Raw genomic sequence first — 20,576 nt, 5'->3', positions numbered from 1 at the left:
TCAGCCCACTACCCTGCCTCAGTGGCCCTCTAGAAGACAGATTTAGACCTAAAAAGGAACATGGGCCCATAGTTCTAGAGCTAGAAGGAATGTCAGAGGACACCCTATCCAATTCTTTTATTTTAAAGATGAGGAAACAAGCTCTGGCGACAGAGAAAGTGACTTGCCCCATGCCCCACAGGCAGTTAAGTGGCATAGCTAGGATTTGAAGTTCAAACCATATGTCTGAATCCTGTTCAGCTATCTTGTGTGACTTTGGGCAAGTCAATTCCTACCTCTGGTCATCAGTTTCATCTGTAACATGAAGAGATTGGTGTTAGGTTTTAGAGATGACCAACTTGAAAAAGAGATAGTTATGCAGGGAGGACTAAAATGATTGCCAGTTACCCATCATTCCTGCCATGGATTATTATCTGGGCTATGGGAGCATATCACCACTCAACGGCTATTGTTCTTGTTATGTTGTACCTGCTACTCTCCATGGCATCTGATTTAGCAAATTTTCAATTCACCAAGCACTGATCAATTCCTTAATATATTCCAGGCAGTCAGCTAGGTGGCACAGTGGATAGAATGCTGGGCAAGAAGAAGATTCATTCAAATCTGACCTGGGACATTCCCTACCAGTGTGACCATGGGTAAGTTACTTAACCCTATTTGACCGACTTGTCATATAAGAAAATTTAGGAGTCAGAATGCAAAGCATAATAGAAGTCAATTGGGTGAGAATCAATAAAGAGAAGAGAAATCATATTGTCTTGGAAATATAACACAAACCACTAAATAGAGGAAATAATGTATATGAGAAATTTAGGAAATACATTACAATTTTGGCAGAAAAGGTTGCTATAGTAGTGATGAGGAAACTTCACTTATCTCTACATATGTTATTGCCAAAGGCAGAGCAATGGATAAATTCTTGACTTGCCTATAATGATAATTTTCTTTTTGAAAAGATTCAGGAAGCAATAAAGAAAAACACTATTCCAGAAGCAATAATAAAGAATTTGTCCCTAGGTTTAGAGAGAAAGAAGCAACTACTATATATTTAGGGTTTATGATAGAAAATAAGAAGAAAGCCAGGAATATTTGGATTAGGAAGGAAGGACCGAGAAAGGAGAGGTTAGGTTCCATGGCCTAAAACTCTATAAGGATAGTTAGATAAAGGATAGGAAGCTCTCATAAATGTATCATCAAAGGTATGAGTTGCCTTTCTATACATATTCCCTACACATATATCTCTTCACTTGTTCACCCTGGCCAAACTAATTCCTTGTTTATAATTTCCCCAGTGTGTTTACTATGTATGTCCATTCTTCCCACTGATACTGTGTATAGTTGTGGGAGAATATGGGAGACTACTCTGGCACTACTTTTAAAAAATAAATTAAATAAATTTGTTTTGAAGTAATTGTGTCTGTGGCTAACTAGTGAAGGCAAACACAAGGGTTGAGACTTGTCAGCTTCTGTTTTAGAGGATAGAGACTTATGGACTACCTTGAGCCTGTCTATCTCCTGGAAGGTACTCTGAATTTTGTGTGTAGTGTTATGCTATGAAATCATTCAGGATCATCATCTTGGATGCTCTATTGCCATAGGTATCAATGGAGTGATCAATTAGCATTTTTCCTCTTTTTTTCAGAATATAGTCAGTTTAAATGAAATGCTAAAACCAAGAAGGTGAAATTAATAGGGATATTAAAGTAAAATTCTATGCAAGTTCAAATAGATCAACTCCCCAAGTACAAGATAAAAACAATATATACATATATATATCCATGTGAAAAAGACAGGGTTTTAAAAGACAAAAACTTTAGAATAAGACAACATTAAACAGAGGCAACAACAACCAAAAAGTTTATCCTAGGCTCATAATTTCCAGAACAAAGAGGAGGTAGTCTTGCTAGTCTCTACTGTGGTTGGAATACATATAGAGAATTATGCTTGATTCCTGGAATTATATTTTAGGAAGGAAGTGGACAATTTAGAAACTATCCAAAGGAGGGAGCCCAAGAAGATGAAGGCACTAAAAATCATGGCTTATATAGATTAGTTAAAGGAATTGGGAAGGTTCAGCTTGGAGAAGAAAAGACTAAGGCTCATGAGGACTGTCTTAAATATGTTAACTATGCAAGATAAATATCCTTATTCTGTTTGGTCTTCAAAGGCAGAACCAGGAACAATGAGAAGATTGTAAACAAACAGATTTTAGCCTGATACAAGGAAAAACTTTCAGACAATTGGAACTGTCCAAAGTAGAATGGATTACCAACCTAAGTAGGAAGTTCTCCCTTACTAGAAGTCATCTATCAAAGGCTAGATGAAAATTTAGCAGGTGCATTATAGAGATCACCAATGGAATAGATGACTATGAAATCCTCTAATTCTAATACCTTTTTCTTCTTCCCTGTTTTTCCTCTGCATAGAGGTAAAGAGCAAGATCATACAATCCTTTAATCATAACTTAATAGATGTAGTGCTAGAAGGGACAAAAGAGGCCATATGTTCAATTCCATTATTTTACAGTTCAGGAAACTAGGACATTGTGACTTGTCCAAGGTTGCCCAGGAGGTATCTTATCCTTTTTACTTTGTTTTTGTATGTATGTTTCATTTTCCTTTTCTCAATTGCATGGGAAGTTAAGACAGGAACAACACTGGGATATGACTTATTTATAGCTCTTGTCAAAGCAAGTGATTGAAACAGAAAATGGAGATGAAATATTAATGGACATCTGAGAATGTCTCATCAATAGATATGCAAAAAGATCAGCAAAAACATTTTAAAGTGTGAAAAAATATAAATATAAATGGTGATGCAACTGAAGTAATTTTGTTATTACTTTGATCAATTTCATATATTACCTTCACAAATGAAGTCACAGATTTTATAACTTCTTTTACAACATTTATTTTCTCTTGCTTGTTTTTGGCAAATTCAAATGCTTTTATTTGATGATTAAGTTCACACAAAAGAATCAAAAGCCTAGTTATCATAATTTCTGATTTAAGATTTAGCTATTATCAACATATTAACAAGTTTACTCCTTGTTTAAACTTTGTTGTAAAATCTTCATTACTTCAGCCTTGACTTTATTCATTTGAAAGAATAAGCAATTAGAACTTTACTATACAGTTTACTTACACCCAATTAAGATGAGGCATGTGTTTGCACATCTCTTTGGGGAGGGCTTCCAAGTGATTGTTGATCATAGACCTTTATAAAAGGAAGATATTAATTAGAAATAAAGTCTTTTATCTCTAAACAAGAACAAACCAAATCTTGATCTAAGAAGTTTTATTGGTCCTATCATTCTGATATCTGGTTGCTTAAAGACACTTTTTTAAAAGCTTTGAATTAAAATTGATTCTCAGATACTTATAGCTATGTGACTCTGGGCAAGTCATTTAATCCTGTTTGCCTCAGTTTCCTCATCTATAAAATGAGCTGGAGAAGGAAATGGGAAACCACTCCAGTATCTTTGTCAAGAAAACCCCAAATGGGGTCATGAAGCATCAGATGTTACTGAAAAACAACTATATTCCAGGCACTCTGAAAAGCTCTGGGGATACAAAAAGGCAAAAGAAGGTCCCTGCCCTCAGCAGGCTCATAATCTTACTAGGGAGGCAATAGCAAACCGTTATGTAGAAATAGACTATTTACAGGATAAAAAGAAAATAACTAAAAGAGAGAAGGCACTAAATTTGAGAGATTGAGAAAGGTTTCCTGTAGATAATAGCATTTTATTGAGACTTAAAGGAAGCCAGGGAAACCAGAATGTAGAGATAAGGAGTGAGAATGGTCCAGACATAGGGGATGGTCAGAGAAAATGCCAAGAGTTAAGAGGGTGTCTTGTTCATGGAATAGCAAAGAGGTCAGTGAGTGGGAATAAAATATAAGAAAAGTGGGTATGTGTAAGGGTTGAGTTATGAAGGGTTTTGAACACAAAATAGGGGATTTTGTATTTGATCCTGGAAATGATAGGGAGTACTGGAGTTTATTGAGCAGTGGGGTGACATGCTTTAAACTTTGTTTTTGCAAAGATACAATCTTTAGGAAAATCATTTTAGTAGTTGAATGGAGAATGGATTGGAGTGGGGAGAGACCTGAAGTAAACGGACTCTTTAACAGGTTATTGCAGTAGTCAAGACTGAGGTGATGAGGGATTGTACTAGAGTGGTGGCAATTAAATCAATAGAGTTAGAGACCAGGATGAGGATCCAAAAAAAGCATCTGAGAAAAAACAGATAGTGGGGAAGAGAATTAGATCAGAATGGTGACCTGAAAACCTAGAGAGAAGAAGGTATTAAGAAGAGAGTAATCAATGGTTTTGAGGGCTATAAAGAGGTCAAGAAAATGAGGATTGAGAAAATGCCATTAGATTTTACTTTGGGGTGGGAGAGTTGAGAGGGATGGGGAAAAGGAGCTAGGTGGTCGGGGGTAGGGAGTAGAATTTGGATGATAACCTACAGAGGTTCAGAATTACTTCACTATAGGGTATAACCAGGTGTGAGAATGTGCATTATTGAGCCTCCTCTTTCCAAAGGAGGCTGGAGATCAGACTGGAGACAAGTACAGTATGAAATGGAAGGCACATAGTCAATTGGTCAGATGGGAGATCTCACTTCATTACTTCTCTTCTCTTTGAAGGCTGGAGATTAATCAGGAGATGGAAGTCCTGCTCCCCCCAACTTCTCTCTTTTTCTAAACACTCAGGGGACATGTGAGGTAGTAGGAAATGGAAGTCACAGGGTCAAAGGAAAGTCTCATTCCACTTCTAACCTAGAGGTCAGGTGGGTGCAGCAGAATGTGGAAGTCTTGCCAACAGGACTTGTGGGTGCAGACGGAAGTCTATCCCTGGCCCTGTGAAACTTCCTCTTCAGGGACACATGCAACAGGAGTTGGACAGCTAGTGTATGCCAGATGTAAGATTTAGATCCATGTGTTCTCTCTATGCCTAGGCTGCCTCTTGATCTCCTACCTCATGGTACCTTTCAAAGAACTCTTTTAGGATAAGAAAACTAATTTTTTTGGGAACTGATCTTTGTCTGGCATTGAAAAAGAATTAGGAATAAGAAAATAAACTTAAATTGGGCAAATATGATATACAACCTGAGTTAAAAATACCATCTAGTTTTGCTTCATAAAATGAAATTGGTTTTATTTATACATATGTATATATGTCTCTAGTAATAATTTTAAAGTAGACATAGCTTGAAATGACAATTGTCCTTAGTATTACAAGCATGAAATTATATATTATATATACCATGCATTTCTTTAGGGCATACTTAATTTCTAGATATTCAGGAACTCTGCTGGGAATAGCATTCAATCTGAAGGGCCATAGAGAGAAGAATGTAAAGAAAATCATCTCTCATGCAGATTAAGATGGAAGATATAATCTATAATGATGTAGTCATTTTGACATAAGGAAAAATGATATTTTAATTCTTATCATAAAGGAACATACTTTCTAACTAGTACTTCATTCCAATGCATTAATGAACTCTGGAGAAAATGCAGTTTTCAGCAAGGTGTTTTGTTTTTTTAGCAAGACAAAGGCATTGTATTTTTGCTGGATCTGTTATAGAAAGAACACAGGCCTTGTAATTGAGAGGTCTGAGTTTTCATCTAAATTCTGACATTTAGTGTGAAACTAAAATTTATAAATGGTTTAATGATTTGCTCTGGGCCACACAGTGGGTAAATGAAAACTACATTTTTCAGTTTTTAGGGATTCAGCGGTGTCCTGGAACCAGATTTTTAGTAGGAGCATTTATACCTTAGAAATGAGCAAATGATAAAAATTAGGGCTTGGTTTGTTGTTTTGTTGATTGTCTCAACTTAAGAAAGTGATGGAGAAAATGTTAATAATGCACGTTAAACTTAAAATTATTTTGTGCATACATTACTCCCTTCCTCAAACTGCTGGTTTTTAAAAATTTAACAACACACCCCTGATTATAGGTGCTATTAACCTATTGGCATTATTTGGAGAAAAATGCTATTTAAAGTAATTTTAAGTGGATTCTTTTATGAAATGTTTTCTTTGTACTTATGGAGAAAAAAAATGTATTGAAGCCAAGATCCTGTCAGATTTAAGCACTAAGTATGTGAAAAATGGATATTAGCTTAGGTAACCAACAAAAATAAGATTATACCTTAACCCAAAATCAAATCATAGGGGACTAAAAGGATAACAGTCATCAGGATCAGGAAGAAAGCAATACATCCCCTCTGAATTTGGTTCCCTTTATGGATGGTCAGGAGAAATCACCTCACATTTTATGAATTATGGACAGTTTGACGAAAAGTTATAGAATCCCTATCTAAGTCTGAATCAGGTATTACTGAACAGATGGAAAAATTAATTTGTACTTACAAGAAAAACAAAGAATTTAATCCAGTAAATAATTGCTGTGAAATTCTGGTTATTGGGTTGTCATCTAAAATTCTGACAAAAAAATAATCAAGAAGTTTTAGTGTTAACAATATTTGTAAACTATAAAAAAAATTAGCATCAGAAAATGATTCTTAGCAAAGGACAGATGACTCTTTTGTTCCTTAAGTCTGAACTGAAATTATATTTTAATTAGAATTTATGCCCCCATCTACTTTCAAAAAAGGATTTGATGTCATTTGACAAGTTTGGCAATTAAAAATAAAAAATGAAAAGGAATAGGGAAGCAGATGGTGGTAGGCACCTAAGATGAGATAGTTACTGCAATTAACTACTAAATTTTTTCCCCTGAACTTTCAAGGTAGCTAATAGAAGAGAGGAAACATATTGGTAGAAGTACATTTTTTTCATCACAGGTTGCATAAGTAAATGTTAGATAAGACATTAGAGATTTTCTAAACAGTTTTCAGGAGTGGTTATGAGAGGAAAAACAAAAGAACTGAACTCATGATCACATTGTATGAGAAACCTCTGTTCCTCCCTTTGCTTCTAACCATGCTGTCATTTCCCCCTCATTACAAGACAAGAGCTCAATCTCTCTTATTCTGTTATAGAGAGACTAATATAAAGTTGCTTTAGTAATAGGTCATATTTTGAGGAAACCAAAGTCAAGGGGTCAATGAAATTAGGGAGAAAGGTAGGTTGAGATGTGGAAGTCCTCAGGTCCTTTACCTCTTATACTTTTTTTAGTTTTGCTAGTGATATATCTAGAAACTTGTTGGTTGGGATAAGTTATTGTAAGGGGTATAGATTCATTGTGGAGCTCCACTGGGGTAATGGAGGTAGAGTTAGAAACTTGATAACTAGAATACAGTTCAATTCTATAAAATTCAGCATGTATTTATTAAAAACTTATAATTCACAAGGCACTGTGATAGCTATTAGTGATTCAAAGACAAAAACCAGGTAGTTCTTGCCTTCAAGGATCTTGAATGCAGCCCAAGAGAGTTTTCATTCTAATATATATGTATACATATATATATTCATATATATATATATATGTATACTTTCTACTTTACATTTTATTTACTGTATAGTTAGTAAAGACAAAGTAATTCAAGGAGGTAGTGATTAGTCACAGCAGGGAGAATAAGGGAAAATCAGGAAATCTATTTCTAGCATCCAGATAAGCCATCCCTGAATTTTTGGACCTAGCTACCATGTGACTTTGTGGGTATCTCCTTCCCCCATATTTCTCTTTTCTCATTAGAATATAAGCTATTTGTATAACTTGTGCTTAGCACAGTGTTTGGTATCTGGTGAGTGATTATAAATACTTCTTTACTTGACTTTGTAGAAGCACTCTAGAATTTTATGGTAATATGGTACCAAATAAAAAAATGAATGATGTTATAATAGAAATGATTCAAGTCTAAATAAAGGGATGCTTCTTGAAACAATATTTATAGAAGAAATATGAACTGGGATACTTACAGCCATGATAACTCATGTAAATCTTTAAATACTCCAGGTCTGAGACTGGTAATACAATTGTGACTGAGATACCTACAAACAGAACAGCATTTAAGTCGACTAGTCCCAGGCTGACCCTTTTTGTACTTTGTGTTAGAATATATGCTACTTATGGAGCTTATTTTATATCTATATAGCTGTTACCAAAAAGCCCATATTATCAGAGTGCTCTGTGTACTTATCCTTGACAGAGTTTTGTTGGATTGAATTGAACAAAAGATGAAAAAAAAACAAACAAAAACAAAAGCAAGAAGGGACAGGGAGTCAAAGAAAACCATTCAGTGAATGTGAATCATTATGCCAATATCTTCTGTCATGATCTCTACTTCATCCTACTTATATCTTGTTTGTACATAGGTGTTTGCATGTTTGTCCACCCTACTAAACTGGGAGCTCCTTGATATCAAGGACTATCTTTTGCCTCTCTTTGTATCCTCAGAGCTTAGAATTCTTCCTGGTCATTGCAGGCACTTAATAAATTCTTGTTATCTTAACTTGAATTATCAGCAGTGCTGCCATTATTTAAAAAGTAAGGAAGGAGCAAATATAATGCATTGCTGTACAGTAACAAGAATACCAAGTCCAAGAGTTACAAAGTGATCCTTCTGCTACAAATAACTCTAGTTGCAACCTTAATATTATATTTAGTTTGGGTTCCGGTATTTTAGGAAATATTCTGATGACCTAAAATAGGCCTTGAATAGAGTAATAATAAAAATGATTGCAACATTGAGTAATTGGTCCAAAGAGGAAAAGTTAAAGGATCTTTGGTTATTTAACTTAAAAAATGGAAGGTAACAGATAGTTATTAACTTCTTTTAAATGAAAGTAGAAATCCTTTAATTTTTTTCATGCTTAATGGCTTAGTAATTAGTGATATTTCTTTTGCTAGATGTTTCTCTATTATCTGGTATACACACATATTTAATGTAGTTTTATTCTTCCTTTTTAATTAACATGATATATATATATATATACAGATATGTATATATATATATATATATACATAATGTGCTTAAAAAGTTACTTACAGCATTTGAAGTTTGTGCAATCCAATAAAAGCTTTCCTGGATATATATTTAATACAGTTATACTGTAGGAATCTGGTAGGGATAAAACAAAAGAGCACTGTATATTTCATATGCCTTATTTAAAATGTCTTTAAAATATTGCTATGAAGAAAGTCAATTGTAAAGGTTAAATCACCTTACAAATGTAAGTTGTTAGGATATCAACTTTGGAAAGAATGTTTAACAGGAGATATGGGTTCATATCCTGTCTTTGACACTATCCCTGTGATCATGAGTAGGTACCTCAATCTCTTCTGGTCCCAGTTCCTTTATATGTAAATAAAAAGGGTAGTAATGTCAACCTTACATTTCTCATAGGATTATTTTGAGTATGGTCTTTGAAACTTCATAGTGTTATATAGATGAGAGGCATTCCTATTTTTCTTCTGGTCAGAACTGTGGTGACCTAGTATTAAATTTGTAGGAGATCTTACCCAGATTGTGCTATTTGATCTCTTTGCTGAGCTACTAGAAAACCATAGACAGCCTTGGTGCCTTGAATGCTGCCCTTTCGCTCCAGCCTGTCAGATTTCACAAATTAAACTAAACAAGGTGATATAGTAGGAAAAGCCTTAGAATTGAAGGCAGGAGACCTGGACTCAAGACTTGACTTTGCCAATCACTAGCTCTGTGACCTTTATTAAACTGTTTATCCTTATAGGATTTTATTTTTATCATCTATAAAATGAGGAAGTAGGCCTAGATGGTATCTGAGGTCCCTTTCTATAAGTCTGTGACATCTCTCCCTTCCCCCAAAGATGAACTCTTACAAGAAACCACACACACACACACATACACACACACACACACACACACACACACACACTTTAAAAAAACAGTGACAATGGCAAATTAGAAGAACTTTTCTCTTTTCTCTTTGGGACAGGCTGAAATCCTTTTCCCTCCTTAGCAAAAATAGGAATGTCTTAGGTGTATGTATCAATTGATCAATACAAATTAATTTAAGTAGTACTATGTGCTCAATACTAGTATTATATAGAGAAAAACAATACAGAAAAACCAACCCTATCCTTAAGGGGATTATATTCAAATGCATCAAATAATATGCATATAAATATGTAAATGCAGAATATATACACAATAGATGAAAGGTAACCTTAAAGAGGAAGGTACAAGAAGCTAAGAGAATTGAAAAAGGCCTTTTATAGGAAGTCGCATTTGAGGAGGGAGAGTATTCCAGGCATGGAGAACAGTCTGAGCAAAGGTACTCAGAAAGGAGATGGAGCTTTATATGAGAGGAAGGGCAAGCAGAACAAGAAGTGGATGGACTATATAGAGTGAGTAGGACAGAATAATGGGTAAGAAGACTAGAAATACCTAAACGCATCATTTATGAAGAGTAATTAGAGTGCTGGGCCTGAAAGTCAGGAATACTCATCTTTCTGAGTTCAAATCTAGCCTCAGACACTATGTGATCTTGGGAAAGTCACTTTCTGTTTGTCTCAATTTCCTCATCTATAAAATGAATTGGAGAAGGAAATGTCAAACCTCTTCAATATCTTTGCCAAGAAAATCCCAGATGGGGTCTTGAAATGGTGAACATGATTTAAACAACTGAGCAACAATATCAGCAAAATACCAAACAGTTTATGGTCAATTAGGGCCTTTTGGTGGGTCTTCCTAATTGAAGTCTTTGCCCACTTCAGCCTATCTTCCATTGAGATGTCAAATTATTCTGTAGTTATGCTTCTCTCCCCATCTTGCCAAAACAATAAACTCTTGTCCTTTCTATTACTTCCAGGATCAAGTATAAATTTAAATAAATAATATATAAATACAAATAAATTAATTAAATATAAATATAAATTCATATTCAAAGTCCTCTATAATCCATCCCCTCCTACTTTTCCAGTCTTCTTACAACTTACTCCCCCACCATGTTTATGATCTGGCGACACTGGCCTACTTGCTGTTCCTCACACATGACACTCCATCTCCTGATTGAGCATTTTCATTGACTATCTGCCATGCTTAGGTCTCTCTCTTCCTCCTCATCTCTGCTTCTTGGACTCCCTGACTTCCTTCAAGCAAATCCCACTTAAATCTAGTGCCTAACCATTGTTGATTTTTTCCAATTTATTTTCCAATTTTTCCAGTGATTTCCAATTTATTTTTACCTATCTCATGCATATGGTTGTTTACATATTGTCTGTCCCATTAGACTGAGCATATTGAGAACAAGGACTATGATTTTGTTTATCTTTTTATCCCAGCACTTAACACAGTATATGGCATAGAATTGATGCTTAATAAATGCTTGTTGACTGACTAATTATGAAGGGTCCACTGGAGTTTACTGAATAAGTGAGCGAAGAGAGTAGTGTGCCATGGTCTGACCTGACCTTTAGGAAAATATGGTGGGATGGTAAAAATAGTTTATTGGAAAGACTTGTTCTTCCTGAGCCAACCTGCTGAGAAATTGTGTATATAGCAATTTAAATTCCAGAACTCCTATGCATAAAATATCAATTTTCCTCTCTTATCATCATTACAATGGGACAATGGACACTCTTATTCCTGATTTTATAGATGAAACACTTAAAGCACCCAAAAATTGAATAAATTGTTAAGTCATACAGTGAATAGTGACTGTGAGTTGTGAAGGAACTCTAGACTCCTAATTCTAAATCTTAGTTTCTGTATTAAGCCTAATCACTCCAATGGACCATTGACCCAATAATAATATGCCTAAGATTAAAGGAATAAAACATTTCAATTATCATTCAAAATTGTATATTATAGCTATCTGTGTTTTTGTCATATTCCTTTCCCAATCTGAAAGATCCATAGAGTAGGCACTGTGTCTTATCTAAATTTGATGCTCCCTGATTATAAAAAGAACAATACTCCTTAGAGACTGGATGCTCAATGAATGTTTGGTGAATTGAATTGGATTCCTGATTATTCAGCGTGAAGTTAGCATTTAGGGCCTGGTAATCTATTTTAGATTGTTAGCTACACATAAACAAGAGAAATGTTCTTTGAACAATAATTTGTATATGTCTACCTCCAGAGAAAGAACTAATAGAAATAAGTAAGACATAATTTTACATATACATATATCTTTTTGTCAAATGATGATTTTGCTGATGAGGGACGGAGGAAGTTAATTGGTGTTTTAATATAACAAACAAATAAAAAATACATTTAAATTAAAAAAAAAACCCTCTGGGAGGTGGAAGCAAGATGCCAGCATAGAAGCAGCAAAAATTCATACCTCTGAAAACCCTTTCTTACTGATTACAAACAAAATGCTCCTACAGGACTGAAAACCAAACCTAACAACAGGACAGAGTTAAGAAACCCTCCTGCTAGACTCAACTTAAAAGGTATGTACCCCAAAAGCCTGAATTTGAGAACATTCAGGTTTAAGGGGAAGGAAGAAAGAAGGTCCCAGGACCCTTTCACCACCTAGAGTGCTGAGCCTCCAGCAGTGACTGGAACCTCTGGGTGGGCAATTGTACTAGTATGGAGGGAGTACCTTGCGGGCAAAGCTGTGCCAGGCTCAGAGCTTAGAACACCAACTGTGGGGAAGCAGTTGGAGAAGAAGCTCAGAGCTGGCAGCCTAGTCACAGGAGCAGAGACACTCCATACCCGCCCCCCCCCCCCCCCCCCGATATTTTGGCCTCAGGGCACATCCAGCCCTGCAAGTTCAACTCAGCTGGGCTTAATCTCATCAAAGCCTTCAGAGGGCAGGGAAGCTCAAGCTCCAACACCCCCCCCACACACACACACACACAGACTGCTCTGAGAGATTTGCTGACTAAGCTCTAAGGGTGAAGGCCGACAGAAAAGCCCAAAACCACAGATCCAGCACATAATGAGAGGAGCAAGAGTACAGGCAACTACAGGGGGAAAAGAAGGTGCAAATGTGAGGAAACAACAGAAAAAGAAAGAAGAAATTACAATCGACAGCTTTTATTCAGGCAATGAACAAAGAGCAAATGTAACAGAGGAGGATGAAGGAACACCAAGCAAAAACACAGAAACTCCAGTGAATTGGACACAGGCTTTGGAAGAACTCAAAATAGAATTCAAAACACAATTAAGAGAGGTTGAAGAAAACTGGGAAAAGAACTTAAAAAGCAAGATAAGTCATCTGGAAACAGAAAAATAGTGTTTTGAAAGCCAAAATTAATCAGCTTGAAAATGAGGCAAAGGAGATGAAAGATGAGGCAAAGAAGATGAAAGATGACCTCCAAAGAAAATCAGACCAGAATGAGAAGGATGACCAAAAATCCAGGGATGAAATCCAGTCTTTAAAATCAGAATCCAACAATTAGAAGCAAGCAATTTCACAAGGTAGCAGGAATGTATAAAACAAAATCAAAAGAATGAAAAAATTGAGGAAAATATGAAACACCTCATTCACAAAACAGAAGATTAAGAAAATCTTTCCAGGAGAGACAACTCAAGAATCATTGGTCTACCAGAAGACCATGACAAAAGAAAAAACCTGAACATCATCCAACAGGAAATTATCCAAGAAAACTGCCCCAACATACTAGAACAAGAGGGAAAAGTGGAGATTGAAAGAACCGACAGATAATCTCCTCTACTTAATCTCCAACTGACAACACCCAGGAATATTATAGCCAAATTCAAGAACTATGAGACCAAGGGGAAAATATTACAAGCTGATAAGAAGAAGTCATTCAAATACCATGGAACTACAGTGAGAACAACACAGGATCTGGCTGCATCTACACTGAAGGACAGAAAGGCATGGTATATGATATTCTGGAAAGCAAGGGAACTATGTCTACAACCAAGAATCAACTACCCAGTAAAACTGACTATATTCTTTCTGGGGAAAGTATGGTCATTTAATAAGATAGAAGAATTCCAAGCATTTGTAAAGAAAAGACCAGAACTGAACAGAAAATGCAATGTCCAAACAGAGAACTCAAGAGAATCATGAAAAGGCAATTTAAAAAGAGGAAAAAAAGAAAAAGAAAACAAACCCCCCCCACCTTTTTTAAAGAGACTCAATAAGTTAAAATTATATGTACCCCAATAAGAAAAGAGGTCATTGGTAATCCTTAAAAATTGTTATTATCACCTGGGCAGTTAGAAGAAGTACACTTAGAGAGAATAGTGACAAATTGTATAGGATGAAATGCCAAGACATAAATATGTATATAGATATATGTATGCATAAATATATATAATATATATATGTATATATGTATACAATTAGAGTTAAAAAAGAGGTTAATACTAAGAGAAATGAGAAAAAAACAAAATGGGATAAATTTATGTCACAAAGAAGCTTATGACGGGAGCGAGAGAGAACATCAATACACTGGAAGGGTAAAGAGGTTGGAGATAGGAAATACTCAACTCTTACATGTGACAATGAAAATATGGGTTTCAAGACTGTGAATTGCCCAAACTGTAAAGATAATTTTCAGTGTCTTGATTTAAATAAAAAATAAGTGGTTGCCATGTGAAAAATTCCCAAATATAATATACCCAAGTCAGATGGGTTTAGTGGAGATTTTAATTAATATAAATGAAGGAATTAAGGAAAGGGAAAGAGACAGAGTAAGAGGAAATTGTAGGAAAAGGCTAGGGCCTAGGCCAAGGGCCTAGGCCTTTCTCTTTATGAGAGAAACTAAGTCAGTCTTTAATCACTCACCACAAGATCTTTCCAAAGAAAACTCTAGTGTTCAGAGACCCAGCTACTCCAACTAGTCCGAGCTCAAACTCAGCTACCAAAACTGAACTAACTCGAACTACCTTTGAACTGGTTCAGACAGCTTCTTTTAAAGAGAAATTTCTCTTGTGTCACCTCCCCTAACCTTTCACATCTACCAATCACAGTAGATATTTTCCAAAGGACTGACCATTCTTAATTCACATCTTGTTATCACCTTCTTAAATCACATCTTGTTATCATCTTCATAATTCATATCTTGTTAGCACCTTCTCTGGGTAGACTAAAATTTCTGAGTAATTCACATCTCTTTGCTAAGCTTGCCCTTTTAGTGATTAATTTAACCTTCATAGGTATTTAGCACCCTTTTGTATTAGATCTAAAAATAGAGCTAGCTTAAGGGCTTTTGCCTCACTATAAGAATGAGTAAAGTACTTTTTCATTGTTCAGTAAGGAGTTTTACAACTTTATCTTCCCCTAAAGTATGCCTAAGTATGGGTGGAGTATTTTTAAAGTTCCCAATACATTCCTGATCAAGTACCTCCATTGTTTAAATGGGAATAGCTTAACCAAATGTCCCAAGGTAGAGTTTGAGAAATTTTAAGATTCATAATCCCCCTTGATGATCATTGGGAGACTAGTCTACCCATTGATCATTTAACATCATCATCTTGTAGTCCTAAACACACTTTTAACTACAGATGTATACAACATTCAATTTTCTAAGAAGAAATTAGAGTAGTTAGGGAGGAAATAGAAAAGAAAGAAAGCAAAACCAATGTTTTGCTAGGCACATTGACAGAAAGCCAAATTAGGGGCAGTCCCTTTTTGGCATAAATGTGTACATTTACAATAAATGTTCAATCAAACTTCAGTTCAATCAACCATATCCAAAGTTCATTCTTGATCTTCTTGATGTAGTGTAGGTTTTTTGGCATCTTTCTGCAACAGTTCATTCTCTGGATTTAGGAGTTATCAAGCTTCTTCCTTGAAGATCTTTTCTTCAAACAAAATCAAATCTTGGATTTTTATAAAAAATACAATCTCAAAAAAAAATAAAAAATCTTGGATTTTAAATTAAAATACAACCCCCTCCTGAAGTAGGTGTTAAAAAACATTCAGTTCAGCTCAGGATGCAATGTTGAGTTATGGGGGTATATGAGTCAATTATCAAAAGAAGAGAAAAACACAACCAAAAACACAAGGAAAAAAAAATTCAAAATAGGCCCTTGTATAGGTCCAATTTAAAGTAATTTCTATCCCACAATTCTGTAGGACATTATGCAGTAATATTTCACTTGCCTACTTGCAGCCAAGACTATAGGAAGTTGCCATAATATAAGAAGGAAAAAAAAACCCACTAGAATTCTATTTTGATAAGGAAGTGTCATTCCCTCGTCTGATTTTTGACATTCTCAGGGATATAGGGAGCCAGCATGATAGTCAAACTTTGTACTTGTATGATTACTTTACAAAGAGTGTAGATACAAGGAAGTCCTATGACTTAACACATGTCAAGCATTGCAACCTCGAGTTTCACACTAGTATTTCCTGTGTGCTCTTTTTGGAGCTATTCAGGTTAAGTCTGTGCTCCTTGGTTTTTATCCCATTTTCCAGAGTCAGACACAAACATTAATCATAGTCCCATAACATTTTATCAATAAATGACAGGTTCCCATAGTTTAAAGCTTTTGGATATGCATTGATATTAAGTAAGTATATATATATATATACCCACATATATTAAACTTGTATTACTATAAAATATTATATTAATTATGTGTACCTTTAGTACAAGAAATGAGAAAAAAAGAAAAAAAATAAAATATTCCAATCAAAAGAAAAGAAAAGCAATAATAAAAAAAAGGAAAAATCAGGAATTCAATGTGTTCTCGAAAAACAGCATCCACTTGTCAATGGATTATTAACTCCAATTCATGTGATAGGATACAGTCAATCAGTCTCAACAGAAGATGCTTTCTTCACATGTGAGCAATGAATCTAAGAATCCTTCCATCCAACCTTTATAGATGTTGGAGTAGTTAACAATATTTGGAATGGTTGTTCCCAGGAAGGCTGAGTTGCTCCAGTACTCTTGAAATTCTTAATATACACTTTATCTCCTGGGTTCAGGTCATGAAGAGAAAAGTCTAGTGGTCCGGCTTGTACTTCAGCTCCAGATTCATGAAGTTCACATAGTTTATGCTGTAATTCCTGCATATAGGAAGGAATAGTAGTATCTCCCCCTAATAGTGATGTATATGCAGGGGAAAAAGGTTTAGCCTGTATAGGTGGATGTCCAAAAAGCATCTCAAATGGTGAGATATGTAGGTCTCCTCTAGACCTGCTTCCAAGATAAAATAGGGCCAGAGGGAGAATTTCAGCCATTTTAAATGGGTCTCAGTGCATAATTTTCCAATCATAGTTTTAAGTTCTTTGTTCATCCTCTCAACTTGGCCTGAGCTCTGGGGATGATATGGAACATGGAATTTGGGAGTTATCCCCAAGCAAGAATATATCTGATTTAGGACAGAATCAGTAAAATGACTTCCTCTATCTGAATCAATATGTGCTGGCAGTCCAAAGCAAGGAATAATTTCTTTTAAAAGTATCTTAGCAACAAAATCTGCTGTGGCTTGGGTCACAGGAAATGCTTCTGGACATCTGGTAAGTTGATCTACAATGACTAGACAAAATTTATAATGTCCAGCCTTTGGCATTGTTATGAACTCTATCTGTAGATGTTCAAAAAGGTATGTAAGCCAGAGGAAGCCCACCAAAGGCTTTGCCATGAAATGCATGTTGATTATATTCTTGGCAGGTAGAGCAGGCTGAACACACTTTAGAGGCTATAGTAGTTATACCAGGGGATATCCATACTCTCTTAACAGAGTCCACAATGCCCTGGGTACCAAAGTGACCATTCATTATGGATATATTGGCAAATTTGGTGATAGAAACTTCCAGGGAGCAGGGGTTTTCCTTCAGATGACACCCACACTCCATTTATCTCTTTTGCTTTGAATTATTGTTTCCATTTTTCCACTTCCTTTTCATTATAGGAAAATGATAAATTTAAGTCATCAGTGGTTGTTAATGTTAAGATTAATTCATGTCCTTCTATGGCTGCTAGCTTTGCAGCAGCATCTGCTCGATCATTTCCTTTAGAGATAGGGTCAGTGCCATCTGTATGGGCAGAGAAATGAACTACAGCTAGGGCTTCAGGCAGCTGTAGAGCAGAAAGAACTTCATTAATAATTTCTAAAATTTCTAAGATCCACATACATTCATTGAAATTGACTCAAAGAGGCAAGAACAATCCAATCCATTGGGGCAGAGAATTGATTTGCGCCCTATAGGGAAATAGAAGTGTAACAAATGCACTGGTGGGGAGGGAAGCAGTAGAAGGGAGGGAAAGGGTGGAGGAGAGTTTAAAAAGACTGTAAAGAAAATAAGAGGGGAATAAGAAGGGAGGGGGGTAGAAAGGGAAGTAAAATAAGAGTGGGAATTAGGGGGATCAATTAAAAACAAAACACTGCTGTAGAAGGAAATACTGAAAGAAGAAAGGGTAGGATTAGGAGTGGAAATCAAAATGATGGGAAATATACAGCTGGTAATCATAACTCTGAATGTGAATGGAAGGAACTTACCCATAAAATGCAAGTGAATAGAAGAGTGGATTACAAACCAAAACCCTACTATATGCTGTCTACAAGAAACACACAGGAGGAAAGTAGACATACAGTGGGTAAAAGTAAGAGGAATGCAGCCAAATCCATTGGGAATCAACTGATAATAAGAAGGCAGAACTCACAATCATGAAATCTGACAAATAAAAAGTAAAAAAAGATCTAATCAAAAGAGATAGGGAAGGTAATTTCATCCTGATAAAAGGCAGTATAGACAATGAGGAAATACCAGTAATTCAACATGAATGCACCAAATGGCATAGCATCTAAATTTCTAAAGGAGAAACTAGTGGAGCTCAAGGATGAAATGGATAGAAAAACTATACTAGCTGGAGACCTGAAACTTCCTCTATCAGAACTAGAGAAATCAAACCAAAAAATAAATTATAAAGAGGTAAGAGAAGTGATTGAAATCTTAGAAATATTAGAGTTAGTAGATATATGGAGAAAAATAAATAGGGACAAAAAGGAATACACCTTCTTTTCAGTAACACATGGTATATTCACAAAGATTGACCAGGTAATGGGCATGAAAACATTGCAAACAAGTGCATAAAAAGGAGAAATAATAAATGCAAACTTCTCAGACAATAATGCAATGAAAATAATAATTAGTAAGGGTACATGGAGAGGCAAATAAAAAAATTAATTGAAAATTAAGCTATACAATTCTCCCAAATCTGTTAAAGAACAAATCATAGAAACAATTAATAATTGCATTGAAGTAAATGATGATGATGAGACAACCTTTCAAAATCTGTGAGATGCAGCCAAAGCAGTACTCAGGGGGAAATTTATATCCTTGAGTTCATATATCAACAAATTATGGAGGACAGAGGTCAATGAATTGGGCATGCAAATTAAAAAACTAGAAAGTGAACAAATTAAAAATCCTCAGATGAAGATTAAATTAGAGATCCTAAAAATCAAATGAGAAATTAATAAAACTGAAAGCCAAAGAACTATTGATTCAATAAATAAGACTAGAAGCTGGTACTTTGAAAAAACAAATTTTAAAATACACAAATTACTGGTCAATCTAATTAAAAAAAGGAAAGAAGAAAACCAAATTGACAGTATCCAAGATGAAAAGGGAGACCTCACCTCTAATAAAGAGGAAATTAAGGCAATCATTAAAAATTATTATGCCCAATTATATGGCAATCTAGGTGACATGGATGAATATTTACAAAAATATAAATTGCCTAGACTAACAGAGAGACTACCTAAACAGCCCTATATCAGAAAAAGAAATTGAACAAGCCATCAAAGAACTCCCTAAGAAAATATCCCCAGGTCCAGTTGGATTCACAAATGAATTCTATCAAACATTCAAAGAACAACTAATCCCAATATTATACAAACTATTTGAAAGAATAAACAAAGAAGGAGTTCTACCAAATTCCTTTTACAACACAAATATGGTATTGATTCCGAAGCCATGAAGATCAAAAACAGAGAAAGAAAACTATAGACCAATCTCCTTAATGAACATAGATGCAAAAATCTTAAATAAGATACTAGCAAAAAAGGCTCCAGCAAGTTATCATGAGGGTTATTCATTATGATCAGGTGGGATTTATACCAGGAATGTGAGGATGGTTCAATATTAGGAAAATCATCCACATAATTGTCCATATTAACAAGCAAACTGACAAAAATCACATTATTATCTCAATAGATGCAGAAAAAGTCTTTGACAAAATACAACATTCATTCCTATTGAAAACACTAGAAAACACAGGAAAATAAGGGCCTTTCCTAAAAATAATGAACAGTATAGATCTAAAACCATAAGCAAACATCATCTGCAATGGGGATAAACTAGAAGCCTTCCCAATAAGAATAGGAGTGAAACAGGGATGCCCATTATCACCTCTATTATTTAACATTGTACTAGAAACACTAGCAGTAGTGACTAGCTAAGTAAAAGAAAGTGAATATATTAAAATAGGCAATGAGGAGGCCAAACTATCACTCTTTGCAGATGATATGATGTTCTACTTAAAGAATCCTAGAGAATCAACTAAAAAGGTAGTCAATCAAAAACTTTAGCAAAGTTGCAGGATACAAAATAAATCCACATAAGTCATCAGCAATTCTATATATTTCCAATGCCTCTCAGTAACAAGAATTAGAAAGAGAAATTTCATTTAAAATCACCCTAGACAATATAAAATACTTAGGAATCTATTTGCTGA

General features: G+C 35.1%; 1 protein-coding gene across 5 annotated transcripts in view; it reads right to left on the bottom strand.

The window, feature by feature from the left end:
* The window catches only part of RXFP2 (relaxin family peptide receptor 2), an 85,235-nt gene that overhangs the window by 27,810 nt on the left and 36,849 nt on the right, over positions 1-20,576 (bottom strand). For 4 of the 5 annotated variants that reach the window (XM_056825135.1, XM_056825136.1, XM_007495284.3 and 1 more), the window contains exons 6-9: positions 8,968-9,039; positions 7,898-7,969; positions 6,386-6,457; positions 3,145-3,216 (exon numbers count right to left, since the gene is read on the bottom strand). In XM_056825135.1, the coding sequence (XP_056681113.1) occupies positions 3,145-3,216; positions 6,386-6,457; positions 7,898-7,969; positions 8,968-9,039 (288 nt within the window). The remainder of the gene's footprint in view (positions 1-3,144; positions 3,217-6,385; positions 6,458-7,897; positions 7,970-8,967; positions 9,040-20,576) is intronic. The other variant, XM_007495285.3, reaches the window with a different exon arrangement.

This window comes from Monodelphis domestica, chromosome 4 (genome assembly GCF_027887165.1).
Source record: "Monodelphis domestica isolate mMonDom1 chromosome 4, mMonDom1.pri, whole genome shotgun sequence".
NCBI classification, from domain to species: Eukaryota; Metazoa; Chordata; class Mammalia; order Didelphimorphia; family Didelphidae; genus Monodelphis; species Monodelphis domestica.
The sequence above is the reverse complement of the archived record's forward strand: the minus strand, read 5'-3'. Positions and strand labels throughout refer to the sequence as shown.